The 21192-nt window shown below is 45.2% G+C and overlaps 2 protein-coding genes across 2 annotated transcripts; both read left to right on the top strand.

The window, feature by feature from the left end:
* Positions 1–3489: 3489 nt before the first annotated feature.
* LOC139656561 (protein FAM124A) lies at positions 3490–10482 on the top strand. Its single transcript, XM_071534209.1, has 3 exons — positions 3490–3535; positions 4173–4939; positions 9198–10482. The coding sequence occupies exons 1-3, from the start codon at positions 3490–3492 to the stop codon at positions 10053–10055; spliced, it is 1671 nt and encodes a 556-aa protein (XP_071390310.1). The 3' UTR covers positions 10056–10482.
* A 6761-nt stretch (positions 10483–17243) lies between these two features.
* Positions 17244–21105, top strand: serpine3 (serpin peptidase inhibitor, clade E (nexin, plasminogen activator inhibitor type 1), member 3). The gene is made up of 8 exons (XM_071534213.1): positions 17244–17508; positions 18935–19165; positions 19333–19575; positions 19975–20173; positions 20340–20440; positions 20600–20686; positions 20854–20937; positions 21053–21105. Exons 1-8 carry the CDS (start codon positions 17244–17246, stop codon positions 21103–21105), a joined length of 1263 nt encoding a protein of 420 aa, XP_071390314.1.
* Positions 21106–21192: the final 87 nt, after the last annotated feature.

A 21192-nucleotide genomic window follows, 5' to 3' on the forward strand; every position in this document is an offset into this window, starting at 1 on the left:
CAGGGTTCAAAGCTTGCCGTTTTTCCAGCCAGCCTCTGTACCCCCAATCTCACAGCTGAATAAAGTTTGAGCAAAGTTTGGTAACAGGTGGAGTGAGATATAAGAAGCGGGGCCATTTCAGGAAGGGCGGCCGGAGCCTGTGGCCCAGCCGGTCAGCCCTGGGCAGAGCTAATAGAGACGGATCACAGCGGGGCCGAGGCGCAGCAGATAAATGAACACCATAAGAGACGGAGAGAGAGCGACAGAGAGAGAGAGGGAAAGGGGGTCGGGTCGAGAGCGAGGGGAGAAAGTGAGCGAAGAGAAAGAGACAGAGAGAGGGACAGAGAGAGAAACGGAGAGCTAATGAACTGAGGGTTGTGGATATGTTAACAGAGCGATGTGTAGAACATAGTAATGGATAGCAGCTCAGACTACGATGGAAATAATGAACAGCAGATAGGAGAAGGAGAGCGAGAGAGAGATTACAATGGAGAGAGAAAGATAGAGATGAGAGACACGGTGAGAAAAATAGAGCCAGAGACAAAACATGACAGATATGAGTGTGTGTGTGTGTGTATGGATGTAAGCGCTTGAGCAAATGTGTGCGTGCGCATGAGTGTGTATGTCTGAGAGCATATGTGTACATACATACATGTGTGCATGTGCATGCCGGAAATATCTGTGTGTGTGTGTATGTGTGTGTGTGTGTGTGTGTGTGTGTGTGAGAGAGAGAAAGAGAGAGAGAGAGTCGTATTTTTGGCTGTGGAATACTTATTTGTCAGCATCACAGACTGTTGGAAATCCTAGAGCATTATTGTTTGTCTGAGGAAGACAAACAGCTCCATAAACAATGCCATCTGCAAGTGTGTGTGTGTGTGTGTGTGTGTGTCCAAGTGTGTGTCCAAGTATGTGTACATCCTGTATTTCTCTGGTCAATTTTGCCTCTTTCCCTCCCTACCTCTCTCTATCCATGATCTCCATTTTAATCATTTCACCACAGCTCAGCTACGTGTTGTGTGTGTGTGTGTGTGTGTTTGTGTGTGTGTTGTGTGTGTGTGTGTGTGTGTGTGTGTGTGTGTGTGTGTGTGCGTACGTGAGATAGAGAGAGAGAACATGTCTGCCGTGTGTGCGCATACTTATGAGGTACGTATAAGTCTGTGTGCACACATTTCAGCTTGATGTGTGGGTGTTTGTGTATTGTGTGCGTGTGTGAATATTTAACAAGTTTGTGTCTTTCCCATATGTTTGTGCGTGTGCATGCTGTTCAATTTTGTGTTTGTGTGTGTGTGTGTGTGTGTGTGTGTGTCCGCCCATGACACAGCCCATGTTTGTACTGTGGGTGTGCATTTTCGGTGTATTCATTTGTAGTTGTGCACATGCTGAAGTGTATTCAGCCAAGTCAGAACATCAGCATCAGCTTGAAGACTCTAGTGGATTAAGATCTTAAAGACACACTCCTCCAGAGCTTTACACACAGCCCACAAACTCCCTCTAGACTCTTAACAGGACAACCTGCTCTGGGGTGACTTAATCTCTAATTTATTAGTGTCTGTGGCCAGCTCCGCATTAACCCGTATTGCTAAGGAAGTGTCAGCTAGCATCAGGGTATTGAGTCTTACTTGTTGTGGCCAAGTGTGCCGTATATGTTGTCGTCTTTTATAACATCAACGTGGCCTAGTTAAACCATTTCTTGCAATATTTGTGATACTATTTTGATTTTTAACGTATTTTAACTACAGAAGTAACAGTAAACTACTTGGAAAAGACAGTAAAAAGACAGTAAAGTTGCACAAACTGGATGACTGGATGGAAATAACGACTTGGAGACAGCAAACGGCGTAACAAATAATACCAGCAAACAACAAGGACACCACTAAAAGCAATTAAAACAAACAAAAACATAAGCCAGCACCGATAGAGAAGTTAGTGTAGTCATTTTGCTGAGAAACAGCCTTTAAATGTCTGTGAAAGCAGAGAAAGAGATGATCATTTTCAGGTCTGTCTGTCTGCGTTTAGGTTGTCAAATATCCTGTAAGAGCCCAGTCATCCATGTGTTTCAAATAGTGTTTGGTGTCTTGATGCCAGCTAGGAGACAGACATTGATTCTAATTCAATCAGGCAGACGTGTTGCCCCGAGTGTGTGCGGGAGCCTGTCTGTGTCCTTGTTCCTGAACCAAACCTAGATCTCTCTTTAATCCTGTGGCTCATTTTAGTTACCGATTCCTGAAAGCCTGGGATAGATGTGGAGAAGTGAAATGGAGAAGGACAGGAGGGAGAGATCTGGTGGGAGACGGCCAGGGGAAGGGAAGAGAGGGAGACAAAATGGGCAAGCAAAGAGGTAAACAAATGAAAGGCAGAATAAAACGAGTGGAGTGGAATGTAAATGAAAATGTAGGAGCAAGAAACTGAGATGTTTGGAAAGAATGGAAGGGTTTGGATGAGAGATTTTCTGGACCAAAGCAAGCCTTATTGATGTTCTCTACTTTTTCACTGCACTGTTTATCTTTTGGTTTTACTTCTCAAATTCTGAGGAGAACAGGCAGACGTTGGTGGGTGTGTTATCCTGAGTGTGTGTGTGTGTGTGTGCGTGTGTCTGTATGGGACGGCATTCAACGCTAAATACCCTTTAAGATCCCTATCATCCATGTGTTTGGTGTCTTGATGCCAGCTAGACGTCAGGGAGATAGACATTGATTCTAATGGGATCAGGCAGACGTTAATGGGTGTGTTGCTCTGAGTGTGAGTGGCAGTGCGTCTGTTGCCTTGGCATCCAGCTTACACCTACAGTAGATCTCTCTTGATCCTGCTCTCCTGATCTCTATAAAGAATGCCTGAGACAGAGAGAGAGCTACTGAGCCACATGAGGACATTTGCTTCTGTCACATTTCAATTCACATTGTGTCGTAGAAGTTGTTGTTTATATCGATTTTGTGTAGGCAGAATTTGTTAGTTACCTGTGACTGGCACGTTTGTGGTGGAATACCGGAATGACGGGGCGGCCACCTTTTAGAAATGTTTCCTTGTAACATGATCTCAACACTGAGCAAATGTCACCTCTTTGGTCAAGTAGAAACTGTCCTTTTGCAAAGGCCAGTGGGACTCATGAGACAGATCCTGTCCCTGTTTGCCCTCTCTGTTGCATGGAGTGATGCTGGCGATGCCAAAAACACCCTCCTGTGCCAATGACAAGAATACCGTCTCCTTTCCCTCGCCCCAAAGTGCCCTGGGCCTCAAAGCACAAACGAAATGGGACAAGCCCCCAGAGAAGTAAGATAAAGAGTGTAGGGAAAGTGTTCTGAAAAGAGAGAATGAGAGAACATGGCGATGAGGCGATACTGTGTGAGCATGTACATCTGTTTGCATGTAGCATGGAGACTAAAGAATAACAACGGAATGCTGGCTTTTGGCAAAAACAACTCAATTCTCAGCATTTGGGGAACATTTCGTAGGGGTAACGGTGGTTTCACAGTACCTGCCCTCCCCCAGGGGAGGTGCTAGCTTTTCCGGGTCATGGGTTCAGGGGGAGGCTACACCTTGATGCGGCGCTCCTGCTGTGGTCTGGAACATTCCTCTGGGCTTCAGTAATGACCTCCTAATGGCACTAATGAGTCTACACAGAGCACTGCTCCACATGGATCTGGTGGAGGGGGAGAGGAGGAGGAGGGGATAGAGGGAAGGAGAGAAATGGGGGAAGGGGGGAGAAAGGTAAACAGGGAATGGGGAGAAAGATGGAGCTCGATGTGAGTAAGTGAAATGGAGAAGGACGGGAGTAAGAGATCTGGTGGGAAGAGGGAAGGGAGAGGGCAGGGAGAGAAAATGTATGGACAGAGAGGTAAACAAAGGGAGAAGGAGGGGAAGAGATGGAGGGAAAATGTAAAGGAAGAAATGGAGATGTTTGGAAAGAAGGGAAGGGTCAGCTTGAGTGATTTTCTGAACCAACGTGAGCCTCACTGTTGTTCCCTGAACGTTCACATTCTTCTTGCCTTATTCTTTGTAGCTTTGTAGCCATGTTTATGTTTTGGTTTTACTCTGTTCTCAAATTCAGCAGGCTGTATTTCTTATGATTTCTTCTCTTTTCCCCCCATGTCTGCCCCATCCTATTCATCCTATTTCCCCCCTTGCCCTTGCCTCCACTCCTCCCTCTCCTCCCTGTCTTCCATGTCTTTTCTCGCATGGTGCTGTTGTATGTGGAGGTGAGTTATCCATGGGCGAGCTCCAAGATCCCTTCCTTGTCAGTGTCCACCTCATCGCCGACCCAGGCCAGGGCAAGTTCCTGCAGTGTGCAGCCGATGCTGTGCTGGCATGGGTTCACCCCGAGCTGCAGCTCTTCCGTGTCTCTGAACGTGCCTCCAACTCCCAGCGGCCCCGGCCCAAGCGCCATCAAAACGGCAGCTCGACGGCGGCCTGCCAACCGTCCTTGGCGGTCATCCTTTTCCTCCAGGAAACATATGGTGGCGAGGAGCAGATACTGTCACTGCACCGCACGCTGCAGCGACCGCCTTGGCGCTACCACCACACTGAGAAAGTCAGCAACGGCCGGCGTATGCTGCCGTTAACACCGTGCAGTCAGGACTTTTTCACCCTGGCCCCCGGCACGCCGCTCTGGGCCGTGCGGCAGGTCCACTACGGGAAGGAGATAGTGCGTTTTACCGTGTACTGCCGCCATGAAAATTATGTCGACATGGTGCGGCTGTACAAGCTGCTGCTTCAGCGGAGGGTCGCGCAGAAGAAGGAGGACTTTTGCTTCTTTGTGGTGTACTCCAACCCGGATACGGAGATCCAGCTGTCATTCAAGAGGCTGCCGCGGGGCCAGGGCCCGGTGGCAATGGAGTCGGCGGTGATGGAGGTGAGGGTGCGGGACGTCGGGGCGCTGGTGCCCCTGCTGCCACGCCCCTGCAGCCCAATCAGTGAGGTGCGCTGGCAGACAGAGGACTACGACGGGAACAAAATCCTGCTGCAGGTGAGAGTGTGTTGGGTTGGCGTCAGCTTGCCTGTGTTGAATAAATGTGGCATTTTTCAATTTGTCATAAATGACTTTTTACAGTGTGTCGGTATACCTCCGTCACCCAGGCTCCATTGATGTTATCTGTCAAGCTCTACTCTTTAATCTCAGTCGGAGTGCTGTAACCAGTAAGTTGCTGCCACCACCCTATTGACCTTGAGCTGAACAATATTCTTCATTATGAATTTGGACGTGAAATGTTCCTAGAAGCCAGACAAATACTGTGAGACTTGTGGTGTGAGGTGTACTTTTCTACTTAGCAGCATGTAATAGGAAAACAGCTATAGCAGCAGGAGAAATATGATCAAGATGTTCCAGCCTGATGCTTGTCCTCTTGAGATTGTGTTGACACACACACACACACACACACACACACACACACACACACACACACACACACACACACACACACACACACACACACACTTGTGCTCAAGCACTCTCTCTCTCTCTCACTCTCTCTCTCTCTCTCACACACACACACACACACACACACACACACACACAAATACACACAAAGGTTTTGGCAAGACAGAACAGCCACAGAAAGAATGACAGTTTCCAGCATGTGTATGAGTGTGCCTCGCTCTGTCTAGTGCCTGTATTTATGAATGTTTAAGAAAAGAAAAAGAGAGAGAAAAGATTGCTTATGGTTACTTACGTGAAAGAAAAAGAGAAGCAGAGAGAGAAAGAAAGGGTTCCCACCGCACCAGCAGGTTCAGAGTGGGGAATGAAATAGATGCTGCAGCCAAAAATAACAAACTCACACAGCAGACAAAGGAGCATTGAGTCTCCTTAATTTGCAGCCCCTTATCCCCTTCCATCCATCCATCCATCCATCCACCCATCCACCCACTCATCCATCCATCCATCCATCCATCCCTCCATCCAGACTGTACAAGGTGTACAGTCACACACACACACACACACACACACACACACACACACACACACACAAAATTGTCCTTGTTTGGAGGGTGTCAATTTCAGACTGGATTCCTGTTGGGGGCAGGAGATAAGTAATCCTGAAAGTTCAAGCCGATTATCCAGTAGTCCATTACTGGGATTGGAACAGCGCTGGATCCCTTCATGGGGGAAACAATGAGCTAATCTATGATGACAATGGACCATATGCATAATGCTTATCTGCCACCTGGCTTGACGTCACATAGCCATCCACACTATAAAACAGTGCATTACATGGTATCATAACTAACGTGAGATAATGGCTAACAAGCAAAGTAACTTCATGTCTCGTTCTGCAGTGATTTACCAGTGTCAAGCATTTTGAAACTAGTTTCACTTTAGCTTTTGGATCCCTAAATAGATCATTTTTGACACTAGCAAGCTTGCTGTTTAGCTTATTATCTACAGTAGTTAATCCCATTGCAGATAAGGACCTGTGGAATGGAGAAGTGGGACATGTATGTCAATATCCTTTTTGTGCATATGTGTGTGTGTGTTTTTATCCTTTTAATTGTGTATCATTGAGCATCCTACTAATACTACTTATACTACTACTACTACAACTGCTACAACTATGACTACCAATACAACTGCTACTAATAGTGGTACTACTACTGCTACTACTATCACTACTACTACAGGCCTAACAATGGCTGATCAACTTAAAAATAAAAATGCATGTCGTTCTGAGAAACCTGTAACAGCATGCAAAATTTTAAAGAAATCAGCTCTTGGGCGTGCTACAGTGTTTAAGCAAACTCAAGTTAGTCTATGTGTTAAGGAATCGATGCATTGGAAACTACAACACTGATAACTGCTGGTGCTATAATAAGAGAAGCACCAATTTACTGAAGCAACCAAGAGATTGTATTTCACTTTAGCTTCAGCAGTGTTGTGGTGTTGAGGGTTAGTGATCAGTAGTGGCATATTTAGCTTGCTGAGGTCAGATCTATGGCTGACCTGGCTTATCCCAGAATAACTAAGCCTTAAAAGAGTAAGAGTCTGATCATTGCCATGTCAACAACCTCATTACCCAGCACCCCCTGCTGTGGCTCCTCACCAGCATTGTATGCTGTCCACATGGAAAACTGGATAGATCATGTCATGTCATATTCACCAGAAGCACGCTGCCTGACAATGTTTTCACTCAGACTTGCACTAAATAGTGTTAGTAAATAACAAATTCATGCTTATGCATCATTTTCAGTGAGAAGGCCTACTTATGGGATAATGATGCACACAAAGAAATGTATACACAAGTACACAACCAACAACGTCTGCATGCATGTGCGCACCCGCCCACACACACACACACACACACACACACACACACCTGTCTTTCCCCGGTCTCCCTCAAGTGTTATTAAGCTGTAAATCACATCCTCAACAGTACACAACAGCACTCTCTCCCGCCTTCTTTCCTGTGTGGGAGAGATAAGTATACAGCCATACACCACTTCATGGCTCACCACAAAGAGAGGCTACAGGGCCAAAAGAAGAAAGACAAAGTGATGGAGAGACTGAGAGAAGAATAAACAGTATGCAGCAGACTGTAGAGGAAAAGGAGGAACAGAAACACAGGGGAGCACTGGTTTAAAAAAGAAAGGAGAGAGAGTGCAGTGAGGTGAGGAGAAGGAAACACTGGGGCTTTGTCGCACACTCTCTCTTTCTTTCTCTCCCTCTCTCACTCATACCCCCCCACCTCCCACACACACACACACACACCATACACACACACACACACACACAGAAATATCCCTCATCAAAGACAGACTCTCACCAGGCAGCATACAAAGACACAATTAATCACTCTCATGCAAGCTCTCGGAACACATCTCACGTTCCCCTCATACACACTCTGCCCACTCTACTACAACCTCAGTTAACACATAACCTGCCTTGATCGCACAAACACACACATCGCAAAAGCCAGAAATACTATCAGGCTTTTATCAAAGCAACAAAAAACAGGAGATCTGGCATGAAAATTAGCCGCTCACTTCACAAAGTATCCACTCAGGGAGGCACTCTCATGAGCCATTTTCTTAATGAGGCAGATTACATTCTCGCCAATAATCACACATTTGGTGCCTTGCATACTGCAATATACACTGTAAGAGCATATGGATTTAAGGCATCACTATCAAAAACAATATTTAATATGAACACCTGTTTATTCATTTAAGAAATACAGGCATCAAGTCATTACCTCACTGAATTTAGACTGTCCCGAGGGCCTGTGATGAATGAGTTCAGTTGTTGTGCTCAGGAAACATTCAACTGTGTTGCCATAGCATTTATTGGTAGTGAACCTGAACATATGGAAATGTGCAAACGCCCCTCCGTGCTCTTGTGGAAATCATTGTCTCGAGGCAGTATGGAAAGTCATTGCTTCTCCCTGTATTGTTTGGTTGGAAAGTTGGATGACATGGCAGACATAAGAATAGCAACATGGAGAAACCATCAATGTTGAGCGGAGGAGAGTCTTATGCATTTAAATGTGAGGTTTCTTACAGAAAATGGAAACATAGACGAGAGGAGGGAAATGAATACTGCGGCAGCTATGGGACAATCTTGCCCTTGAATGCTGCCTAACTTATTCAGAATAACATTTCACCAAGCTTGTGTCAGAACAAAGAAACCTACCACCATGTTGCTTATTATTTTTCCAGACTTTTTATTTTGTGGAAGGAAATCAGGCTGTAGATTTGTGCGGCAACTAAGTTTTTTGTTGAACAGCAATTCCTGTGTTTTGATGGCTCAGGTACGTAAATGGACGAGTGATACACATGGGATTCCTCTGGATGCTGATGACTTCCCCAGCTGTTGGTTTGATTCATAAAGTGGCTGGAGTGAAAACAGGGGGTGGGGGGCCTTTAGTGAACCCTGGGGTTCCCTCACACCCCTTCCTCCTTCGCTCCACAGCCTATTCATTGCGTGAGGAGCCCTTGGTTGCATGAGAGCCTTATAGAAGGAGGTTAATAGTCTTGAATATGCGCCTCCTTCCTTTGTATCCCCTGTGACCTCATATTCCACTGCCCATACAGAGCACAGAACAAGGCTCAAGATGGGAGGGTTTCTGTCTTCTCTCTACTGTTGCTGTTTTCACGGTCTGTCAAACTGCACATTAGACTGTCTGATCACAACAGAACAGACGTTGAACCAACTAAGGAGGCTATAACCTATACAATGAGGTACACACATATACAGGAGCGCAAGCGTTCTCATTTGTTTTCTGTTCCTTGTACAGGTCCAAGGTGCACGCTTCAAATGCAAACAAGATGCCTTCCTCGCATCTTCCTCTTCTGCCCCTGAATCGCTCTCGGCTCCATCCACCTTCAGCCGCAGCGCTGCCTCTTACAGGAACCGCCGGTACCATCGGATGTCATCACGTCCCAGAGTCCAGAGCCAGGCCTCCCACAACTCCCTGCCTCTGGCCTGTGAGGAGCAGGATGAGGAAGAGCAGTGGGTGGACCAGCGCCATCCAGACACTTGGAGAACCCAGTGGAGGAGCCACCGGTCCAATTCCCTCTTCTCTCTGCCCAACATGGGACCCGCCAGCTCCCACTCAACCTCCTCCTCCCCTGGACCTTCCCCCGGTCCCCACTACAGAAGCTCCTCCCTCACCCGTAGCTCCTCCCTCATCCCGGCCTTTCGGCTCAACGTGGACGCTCTGATCGGTGCAGAGGAGACAGATGTGGATACGGGGAATAAAGTGGATACAGACAGCAGTGTGGACCTTACAGTGGTGTCTGCATACATGAAACCCAACCTTTCACGGACTCCCCGGCCATTATCAGCACCGCCAGAGGACATAGGCCCCCCCCTCTCTCCTGGCATCTCAGGCAGTGCCATTGGTAAGGCGTCCACATTGGGCCGGCCCCCTGTTCCCGTAAGAACAAGTAGCCTATCCAGCAATAGCACACCGTCTACCTTGCTGAGGTCACACCCCCAAAGTCCCTGCCTAAACACAAGTGCTGCTCCATCCCTGAGTGATGTTTCACTAAACCAATGGGACAGTTCCAACAGCATTAGCGGGCCAGTTGAAGAGAGGTATTGCCAAAAGGCACACAATGTAGAGGAAGAAGACCAAGAATTCTACATTTGATAAACTGGTGTAAACTGAACGGACTCGCATTGGCCAGTAACAGACATTAGGGCAGAGATACTGTCAGTACAGCTCTGCCCTGCCCCCTGGTGTCTAATAGTAAAAGTGGACTTGTGACAGTGTAAAGGCAAACTAGTGAAGAATACTGCATCACAGCACTTCTCCGTGTTTATGTATTTACATGGTATTTTCATGTATTTGTGTTTATGACTTTTTTGTATGTAGATTTAAGGTAGAGTTTCTCTGTGCCAGGTTATATGAGTAAATGAAATGCATTACACATTTCCAAAGGGCCAATCACTTAACAGAAGACAGAAACACTATTCAATAAAATTCTTTTCCGCTCCTATGTGCTATCCAATACCACTTTTAGGCAACTTTACGACCCTGATTCTCCATTTTATTTATGTTTATCTGAACAGCAATTATGGTGTGAGCATTATATGTCAGCATATAATAATAAAGTTTATTTATATAGCACATTTCATAACAGTGTTATAAAGTGCTTCTAATAAATAAAAGCCAAACAAAGCAAGCAAGAGCCTGTAGCCCCCATAGCCTCTCTGAAGGATTAAGTGGGAAGAGTAACAAAGACACTGAAGGGAAATTTCATATCTGATTCAGAATCCATAAGGGCTTGTTGTGCAAAAAGTGGCTTAACACGTCCAGACTGAATGGGGCAAGGTATATCAGCAAGAGGAACAGGAGGAGGGATCTGAGATCTGATACTATCGGTCTTCTCAACATCAAAGGCTAAAAAGCTCAGTCAGCGGTCGAAGAAACAAGAAGGTAAGAAGGGACGAGGTTGAAAAGGCAATCGATGGAACTCAATATAGGCCTAGAGTTGTGCTGGTTAGCAGTAATAGCTTCATAGAAATATGTCTCTTGTATATTTAATCTTTTGATTGAGGGAGTTTAATAAATATTTCATCTGCCATGAAGTTTGGTGGTTTTCCAGCCTTGCCCAGCACTTCTACATCCTGCAGATGTTTTATTTATTCAGGATGATGATCTAGCTGTAGATTTTAACCTAGTTTTTGCGAGGGCAATAACATCCTGTGTGGATGAGCATAACTGGCTGAAACAATGGAACAAAATTATTTGTTTGGGGAAAGTGAGGCATGTTTATACTAAGACAGGTAAAAAGGAGCATATGGGCTTGAGCTCTTCGCTAATCATTTGGCTAAGAAAAATGCAATAAAGGATAAGAGTGGAAAGGAAAAGGAATTTTGGAATATTCTATGAGACTGTTCTGTGTCTTTCAGTGTAATGGTGCCCTCTTGTGATGAACTTTTAAACTAAAGGTTTTAACTCTACATCAGGATCACATATAAGCTCTCCACATTAGTCCCTGTTTCAATTATGTCTATATCCAATAAACACCTGCATCTTGGTTTCAAGCTAAATTATACATGAATTAATTCAATTAATTCATTAAAACCTGTTTCAAGAGCAAAGGGATGTGGGTCTGTTGTTGGCACAGTATCACTGGGCTGTCAGAGTTGTTTCTGTGGTGAGGTCTGTAATGGCTCCCTTGTGTGTCTGAGGAGAGTTTTAACGAGGTGTTGTTTCAGCACACGGTCTGAAACATCCCTGTCTCACTGCTGCATGTAAGCACTTCAACAGGTGTGGGTCAGCTAGTGAGGCCTCTATACAGTCTGAAGAGGGAAATCACATAATAGTAACCTATACACAGGTTGTCACGGTGAGGACTCCTTGAGCTCTGCAGAGGTGATGTCATCATGGGCCAATCAGAACAAAGGGTTGGATAATCTATTGTTTCCACGGTGCAGAGGTTACACATAAAGAAGTCTGGTTTACAGAACCATCTGCAAGTTGAAGCGTTTATTGTGTGTTAAATATCATGAAGTTAAGATGGCCAGTTTTACACATTTTCTACAATGAAGTAATGCTAAATTATATTTATTTTTCCTCTTTTTTCAGTTTTTGCTTCAAAGGTGAGCCATATCTTTGCAAGGAGTCTTCTTCAAAAGCAACTGGGGGGAAATGAATGGCTTTTTGTCCCCAGACATGTACTGATATAAAGGGTTTTTAGAGTGTTGTAGGCTGATGATAATGAGGGGGAGCTATTGCAATCATAACCTCATAATCATTACCTCAGGCTCTCTTCAACAGCAATCAAATCAACTCTCAGACTGATTCAAGTGGCATTTATGCAGCTGCAAAGTCCAATCATGAGCCATAAACGTTTTTGTAAAAGCAGGTAATGGTCCAAAAATATTATGCTATCAAACCCATAAAAATGTTATGATGCCATATTTGCTCCTCCAAAGAGTTATCTCTTACAGATACAGTCTGTGGGTGGTTGACTGTACTTGGTACAATGAGACAGTGGTATGTGCTATCACCACCTACTTAACAGTTCACAGACACAACCAAAAAAGTGGTTAAAAGTCCAAACACAAGGTCTACCCACCTGTGGCAGGTGCCGCCAAGGGTATCAATTACCCTTGGTCCTTGGCTGCAGAAGACAATAAGCTTGCAGTGCCAAATGACAGCAGATGGTGCTAGTGCAGCAAAAGTGGCTAACGCAACCACACTGATTTCAAAATTCACAAACGCCTTATAAAGCAAGGCCTCTATGGTTTTAGTGATATACTAATAAAGTTATGTATATCCAACATGTCACAGACCTTGTCATTGCTGTAAGCATAATCTTCTTTTTTTTTTTTCTTTTTTTTTTTTTTTTTGTTGCTGCACCAAAGAACATTCAGGGTATTCCCTAACCAGACACAAAGTATTTCCAAATGTTATTTCTGATCTAATGTCTTGACACTCCACTCCGGTCAAAGCAGCTCTACACAATCCCCACCTTTTTTCCCATGGTCCCAGGAGCCAACCCATGCCCGTGCTCCTGCGAGGTGTAGCCTAAGTGGGATGCGTCCCCTCACGTCGCCCCTCTCCCAGTGCCAGCACTTGTGGCTCTAATCCTCCACGGCGTACCTGGCAGATCGCTCCCGCGACACCGGCTCACAGCGCTGCCGGCCTCGCTGCGGCCCGGCCCGGCCCCGCGCACCGGCATCCCCTCTAATCCCTCCCTGCCCAAAGGCCCAGGAGCCCGGGGGGAACTAGGGCACAGGAGGTGAGCCAGAACAAGTCACTCCAATGCAGCCAGTGGACCACGCTCCATGCATCTCTGCTTACTACACTCTGTGCTCTACTATAACATTCCTATGTACTCTGGTTTCATATAGGCTGGTTTGAGAGTGTGTGTGTGTGCCTTGCAGTTGATATAGACATATGTTACATGCACCTGTGTGTCTGCATTTCATTCATTCTTACAGAACATTGCACAAACCTAAGCCAGGGAACACACTATAAACTCTCTCTCTCTCGTTCCTTCCCTCCCTTACTTACAGAACACATGGCAATTCTTTTACCAGATGATGGGTCTGGTTTTCTTAGTTGGATGAAACTCAAAGAAGAGGAAACCGTACAGAGTTCCTGTGGTTTTGTGGCAATTCCATGCTGTGAACCCTCCTCCTTCTCCGTTCATGGTTATCTGCTCTAAAAGTTCAAGGGCCATGGGGTTGGGGGACTGGGGGTGAGGGGTCTGAATGGAGAGCCTGGGGACAGTCACCGCTAGTAGGGATTAAATTGCTGCCGTGTGGGGAAAGGCGGAGGCATCGCAGAGTCACACACACAGACACACTCATCAACGTACATATTTGGAAATATTACAGGAGCAGAAATTCTCTAGTAATCCCCTGGAAACACAGACTGACACACATGTGCACACACAAGTATTGGTATCATCGTGAGAACATTCTAATGACTTGCAATACTTGATTAACCCCAATAACCCTGAAATAAACATGTTCTGTCATGAGGACTGGCTAAAATGTCCTCACAAATGGGTATTTTCTAATTGTACCGAACCATTGAAGGCTTTTAAACCTCACCTCAGTATTATAGTAGTATAGCAGTACTTGCTATAGCCTGGTAAAGTGATTGGCATGGAAGGTCACTACTGCAGGGTTCACCAAGTGGCAGCTTTCCAAGATCTAATGCAAACTGCTATTGCTATTGTGAGCATGTCTAATGAAACAATGCCAATTCCACATTAATACCTGCATTGCAAGGTGAAGTGTGACTATCTCCAGTCTCCAGGGCCTGTCAAGTCAAGGGCTCCACTCCAGCAAGAGCGAACTGCCCTCTACGCTGACCCCATCAGTCCAGCGGGAACTTGCTTTGTAATTGGTCCAGGGATCAGAAATGGAGAGCACAAATCATTATTTCTCTCTCCCTCCAGCTCTAACATTGTGTTTGTCGGAAGGCCTCTCAACCACCAAGATGAAAGCTGTTGTTTATCTTGGCGTCTTTTCAAACAATTGTCTTTGGTCAATTACCATGACATCTCAACTCCTCCATCCCAGTCCTTAAAATTCCAAATTCCTGTGTCCGGAGTTGGGACATCGGGGTTCGAAGAATGTGGCGACTCCATTTAATGAAGCCGAGCTGGCTCCACTAATTAGTCAAGTCCAGTAATGGGCGGAATCCCTGTTAGACAAAGCAGCCAAATACCTGATGGCTACCAATCATGGTCTGTCCTTCATGGGAAAAAATGTCCAGATTTTATTATGCTGACTGCCATGTCCCCAATTAAGAGGGTCGGTTGAGGGGACAGTGCTCTACGGCAGATTGCTTTTAGGTGAATTGCAGGGCATACTATCATCCACTGCGGGCAATGTTTCATTTTCTTCTCTTCATATTCTTTCAGATGCGTCTATATATGTCTTCTTCCTAGTGACAAGGGTCATGTATGTGCACAGATAGGGTGAAAAAGATGCACAGGCATGTGTCTTTTGCCCTGCCGCTCACAAAGTGCCCCATTTGTGTATTTTTGAGTAAAGATTTGTATTTAAACACACAGGATATTATGGATTTGTTTTTGTTATCTGTCCCTAATGTCAGAACTGAATTAGACAAAAGTTCCATGATGTGCTCTGCTGCCTCTTCAGGGAACTCACTGCAAAATGATTTAAAGCTGAAAGAGCTGCTCTATCTTGATGAGTTCAAACTGATAATGAAGGATCTCGTGGCAGACTCAATAATTTGCAACAACAGCAATTCTCCTAGTTCAGTCAAGATTTAAATAGGTTTGGACCAGGAGTCTGTTGGTTTGATATTGCACTTCTGCCTTTTGAAGCGCTTTTATAGAAAAATGCTATTTGGTTGATGTGACTTTGATTGTATTGTGTACATGGTTATATCATTGCATTGTCCATCTCTTGATGCTGCTTTTTCCAGGTCTCCCTTGAAAAGGTGATTCTTGATTTCAGTCATACTAACCTGGTTTAGTAAACTTAATAAATGAAAAATATCAATGAAAACAGAGGTGGGTTACTCGCTGAAAATCCTCTTCCAAAAAATACTTGTCAAAATGGCTTTGTTCTGCTCAACCTGCACGTCTTTACAAAGCACTGATTAAAGGCTTTGTGACCACTGAGATATTAAATTCATCATGTGGCCCTGTTTCAGGGAAGCAGCATGTCCATGATGAGTCCTCATTTAATGGCACATTCCATAGAGTAATGCCTACCAATTAGAAATGCTGACGCAGCACTTTGATGGTCAGAGCGGCTCGTTGTATTCCAGTAGGGATGTCTTTTGATCATCACAACAAAAGACCAAGCGACTTGTATAACAGAACTACTGTCTGTCTGTCTGTCTCTCTCTCTCTCTCTGTATGTGTGTGTGTGTGTGCACGCACACGAATTTGGTTAAAACTACATTTTAGAAAGCCACAATAGGCCTACAATATTCACAGCAAAATATTAACTATATAGGCTACTCTATGACAGCCTTTCTTGTAGTATTATAGTGATACTATAGGAGATTAAAAGAAATACCACGAAGCACGATAAGGTCACAATAAACTCACTATTTACTCCTATAATCTGTGGCCCTAAACTCATTATCAGCACTAATATAAAAGTTTAGAGTCCAATGGAATGTAGCCTAGGAGATGACACATGAACAGTTTTCTGAGGCAATTTAAATGAGCCATGTTGCCTTAAGCATGGATGGGGATGGACAACAAAAAACAAGTCCCTGGGAATATTACTACGAGAGAGAGAGAGAGAGAGAGAGGGAGAGAGAGAGAGGGAGAGAGAGAGACCCTGCATGCACGCGTGCCGTGCGTGCTCGTGAGTGTCGTGTTGGGATTTGCTGGTCGGTGACATGCCTCCCTCCGCCTGGCTCCTTATAGCGCCGCGGAGGCAGGAATCCCGGTCGAGTGGTACGGACGTCGCCGACGGAGACTGCAAACACGGAGCATTCCCCTTTAAACACGGTCTTATGACTACGGGCTCCCTCAATAAGCAAAGACAGGAGCGCCAACGTAGTGACAGGAGGCTGAGAGAGAGAGAGAGAGAGAGGGGTAGGAGTCAACACAACACCTTTGGACAAGCGTTCATGGTGCAACTCAGAGAGAACAACTGGAGTTAAGCGGATACTGCCTCACCTGTCCGCAAGGTACGTTTCATCATTTGCGCCTGAGGTGATACACTAAAGCCTCTAGCAAAAAAAATCACTATAATATTCTTATAATCTTCCTATAGGGACTTTAAATGACTGTCTTGACTGACTGTGGCACTCAATAGTGAGTTTACATTGACCTTACGGTACTTAGTATGTTTTTTTATGGCATCATTATAGTGTTCTTATAATATTGCCACAGGGACACAGGTAATGTGTCTGTGATGCTCACTACTGAGTTTATTGTAACCTTATGGTATCTATAATAAATGCTGACTATTGTCCCAGTGTGACATACAGGAAGAAAATGCTTTGAGATCTACAGACTACTGTATACTGTTAAAATGTTGCCACTCTACGATATTTCAGTTCAATTCTGATGGATTTTATGCACCACAACCTATTTGATTATGTCATTTTGGCCGTGGAGTTGAAGAACATTGTTGACACAGTCAGGCTCACTCACCCTGAGAAGTTTAATGAATACACACAAGTCTCAATATGAAGTGCCACATCTCTGTATTTGAATGTTGAAGGTAATCAATAAGAGGGGCAGACTGACTCTGAGCTCCATTTGCCTACATGTTGTAGTCAATAGGTTAATTTGCGTTTTTTGTCTTACAGGGATTTCTTTTTTGGATCTCCTATTACATCATCATTGGACATTTGACCTGCAACACTGAGGCCATGTGTCGCCTGCCAGTGGCTTCACTCTTCATTTGCTTCTGGTTGGTGGAGAGAAGCCACTGCGACGGCAGTCTTCAGGACAGCATGGGAGAGCTGCACACCAGGTTTGCCGTCAGCCTCTACCAAACGCTCACAGAGACAGAGAACAACTCCAACCTGATAGTGTCACCGGTGAGCGTCTCCTTGTCCTTGGGGCTGCTGCAGCTCGGCGCCAGGGGGAATACGCTGGCTCAACTGGAGGGAGCGCTCGGATACAATGTGAATGGTAGGATTCCCCCTAAAGTCCACCAGTCACACTTTTGGATCCAGAGGTCAAAGGGCAAAGCTTGTCGTCACGGAGCACCCTTGGAAATTGTCTCATTACACTCATCTGTACAAAATACAGCTTGTGTTCAGGTAGGGTTAGGTGAACTTTACGCTTCGTCTGGTCATAATGGTTGTTTGTGGCCTGGCTGCGGCTCGCAGTGCGTACAGGTCCAGGATTCCTTCAGTGCTGTGCTGTTGGTACCAGGTGGTGTGGAGCGGTGCTGCTGTTGGCCATGCAGCCCGGGGCAGAGCACAGTGGTGTCTGGAGCCATAATACCTGCCTCCGCACCAACTCTAATCTCATTAACCACTCCCGGGGCGAGGCGAAGGGACTCTGGGGTGGAGAGGTCAATGTGTTGCATTACAAACACATGAAAACAAAGAGGAGTATGATGGTATGAAAGTATATGTTGGAACTGATGTTGCTGTCACCTCATGAGTAATTATGTGATCATACACGCCACTCAGGGAGGGAATGTAATGATGTTGGTCTCTAACCAAGTGTGCTACCTTGGCTATGATCTCCAAATCATTTCCATCAATTCTAAAAGAAAGTCTATCCAGTAAGGATAATTTGCATGCATGTTAGTAAAACTTCCATCCCTGTTGTTGATACTCAGATTAGTGACAGTCAGTCATGTGACATGTCATAGAGTGCAACCGTGCACTATGGTTTGAAGGAAAGGAAACACGCTACCTCTCAGTAGAAATCACATTATACAGTGAGTGCTTGTGGAAACTGCTGTATTGTGTCTCATAATCATTGTGCACTCATGTGGAAACGTTGCAGTCATGATGCCAAGAATATGAGAGTGAGTTCAATTTGGAGGAGTTTCTCAGATGATAACATCCCAGTGGTATACAGTGCCCACCAGGCTGAGAGAATGTGTTAAGCAGTGTTCAAATCAAGTCAAATAGGCATTTGTTTGTGCATCATCCTGCTGGAACATGGCGTGCATTCATTTTACTCGCTTCATTCAGGAGGAAATACGAGGGGTTGATTGTAAAGGAGTGAAGCAAGCTCGAAGCTGTCAAGTTGAGTCCCAGTCTCCATTAAAGTAATCATTCTTTTGTTGTAGGGATTTTATAAGGCATTCTCTAGCAGAGATTTTGAAACTAGTCTCATTGTTTTGTATTTCAGTAAGCTCTGATGTTGATACACACTAAATATTGCTGTTGAACATGCTTTAACCTTGATGTTAAGAGGTTAGAGTTTTTCAATTGTTCCATAACTCTGTGGATGTATGCTTCAGCCACTCTTGGGATAAACATATAAAAAAAAAATTCAAACTAAATCCTCAGCTTTACATAATTGATTTCATACAGTTCCTAAAGTTCTTGTGCATGATCTCTGACCTCTCTCCCTGTCTCTTCCTGTCTCACAGATGTGCAGGTGCAGGACTTTCTGTTGCATTCGCAGAGCAATGTGGGTAACAGCAGTCAGGGGGTGTGGCTACAGCAGGCCTGTGCCTTATTCATCCACAGTGGTGTCCAGCTCCTAACAGAGTTTACACAACATGCAGCAGACTGGGCCAACACTAGCCTGGTGCGTGCCAACTTCAGCCAGCCCAACCACACTCACAGCCATCTGGAGCGATGGGGACACAACCATGGCAGTGGTAAGCAATACAGCCTTACCCCTCCTGGGTGTATTTACAAATGCTTTTGCTCTGTTCCTTGCCTCACTTGAGTCATTGGGCTGGAGATCACTGACTTTTCAGAAATTAGTTGCAGATCTCGTGCCCTTTATGTTAAACTTTGACCTTCCCTCGTCAACTCCCAGATGAGACTTGGCCCCTCCAGGCCGGAAGCAGCAGCGGGGAGCTCTCAGGCTCAGGCGAGGCCCAGGGAGAGGCCTTGTTTTGGGGCCACCGGCTGCAGATGACCCTGGTCAACAGGGTGGCCTTCCGGGGGGTCTGGCAGAAACAGTTTCTCTTCATCAACACCCAGAACCTGCCCTTCACCCTCTCTGATGGAAGTGCCATCAAGGTGCCCATGATGTACCAGGCTACAGAGGTCAACTTTGGTAAGAGATGTCAATCAATCAATCAACCAATCAACCAATCAACCAATCAATCAATCAATCAATCAGCCAAGCAACCAAGCAATCAAAGAGCTAATTCCTGTCTTTCAGTGTGCTTTGATATAATTTGCCAAAGCAGCCATTATGAATGCATGAATTTGAAAGGAACATTTGAGGCATAATACAATTACTGAACCTAAATCAAGATGCTATCACAGAGGTCAGTATCATATACCATTATAGCTTTATGAAAAAAAACATCAAACATTATCATTAAATTCACTGAAATTCATACGAGTCATTGGAATAGCACAGACAAAAGTACTTTGATTCAGGCAGAACAGTAGTCCTGTCAACATGTTCACCTCTTGAATGGTTTGAACTTGTTGCCCTCCCTGGCAGGCCAGTTCCGGACAGCTTCAGAGCAGCGCTACACCGTGTTGGAGCTGCCCTACCTGGGCCGCTCCCTCAGCCTGCTGGTGGCCCTGGCAAGTGACAGGAAGACCCCGCTGTCCTCCCTGGAATCCCAGCTCACCCCGCGCCAACTGGCCTCCTGGGACACCGGTCTCCGCAGAATCAAGATGGACATTTTCCTACCCAGGTGAAGATCATTCATTGGGTTACAGTAGTGTGCTGGATGATGTTTTACGAAGGATGATGCCAAGAATATAAATACCATAGCGACTAGATGCTGTTAAGACTCTCGTCAGGTTTTTTCAGCATAGATGGAGATGGCATACTAACTAATTTCTCTCTTTCATTTACAGGTTCAGAATGCAGAACAAGTTTAACCTGAGGTCGGTGCTACCCTCCATGGGCATCAGTGACGCCTTTAACCCGACAGTAGCTGACTTCACTGGCATATCAGGTAAATTCCTTAAGCACACATTCAAAGTCTGGTTTTAACAGTTCTTAAAATCTATTTTATTCAGATTTGCGTGCAATACATTTAAGCTCCAGTAGAAGCTTATCCTTTTAATTTGCATTGCTTTCAACATAACCCAGACCACAATGTTTCTCCTTACAGTAGAGGAGGGTCTCTACGTGTCTGATGCCTTCCATGAAACAAGGATAGAAGTGACAGAAGATGGGACAAAGGCAGCTGCTGCTACAGGTGAGGAATGTAGTGCATAATAATGAATTTTGAGTTATCTACCTGTATTAATGCTGGGATATGGAACAATTATACAAATATGCCATTTTAAGGCAATCTTACTCACCTCCACCCACAACATTAAGTTCATGGCACAAGGTTTCTAAAGGAATTTCTCTGCCTTGCAGCTATGGTGCTACTCAAACGATCCCGTGCTCCTGTTTTCAAGGCTGACCGGCCGTTCTTGTTCCTTCTGCGACAAGTTAGCACAGGTATTTATTTTACACTGGTGGTACCTCAAATGATTTCGTACTATTGTTTCTGGTGAGTGCTGCTGAAAGCAAGTCATTGCAAATTTGTGAACCTTATTATTGTGTTCTGTTTCAGGATCCATCTTGTTCATGGGACGTGTGATGAATCCAGCTGACCAGGCACCCTAGGATCCAAGAGACTCTTATACCCAAACACCTCACACACACACCTACCCCTTACCCCCATTTCACTACTGGTATTTATTGTGGACCAAC

The sequence above is a fragment of the Centroberyx affinis genome, unplaced genomic scaffold, assembly GCF_046629955.1.
Source record: "Centroberyx affinis isolate AG114_WGS23_722 - 3 ecotype Tasmania unplaced genomic scaffold, CSIRO-AGI_Caff_v1 ptg002499l_1, whole genome shotgun sequence".
NCBI lineage: Eukaryota > Metazoa > Chordata > Actinopteri > Beryciformes > Berycidae > Centroberyx > Centroberyx affinis.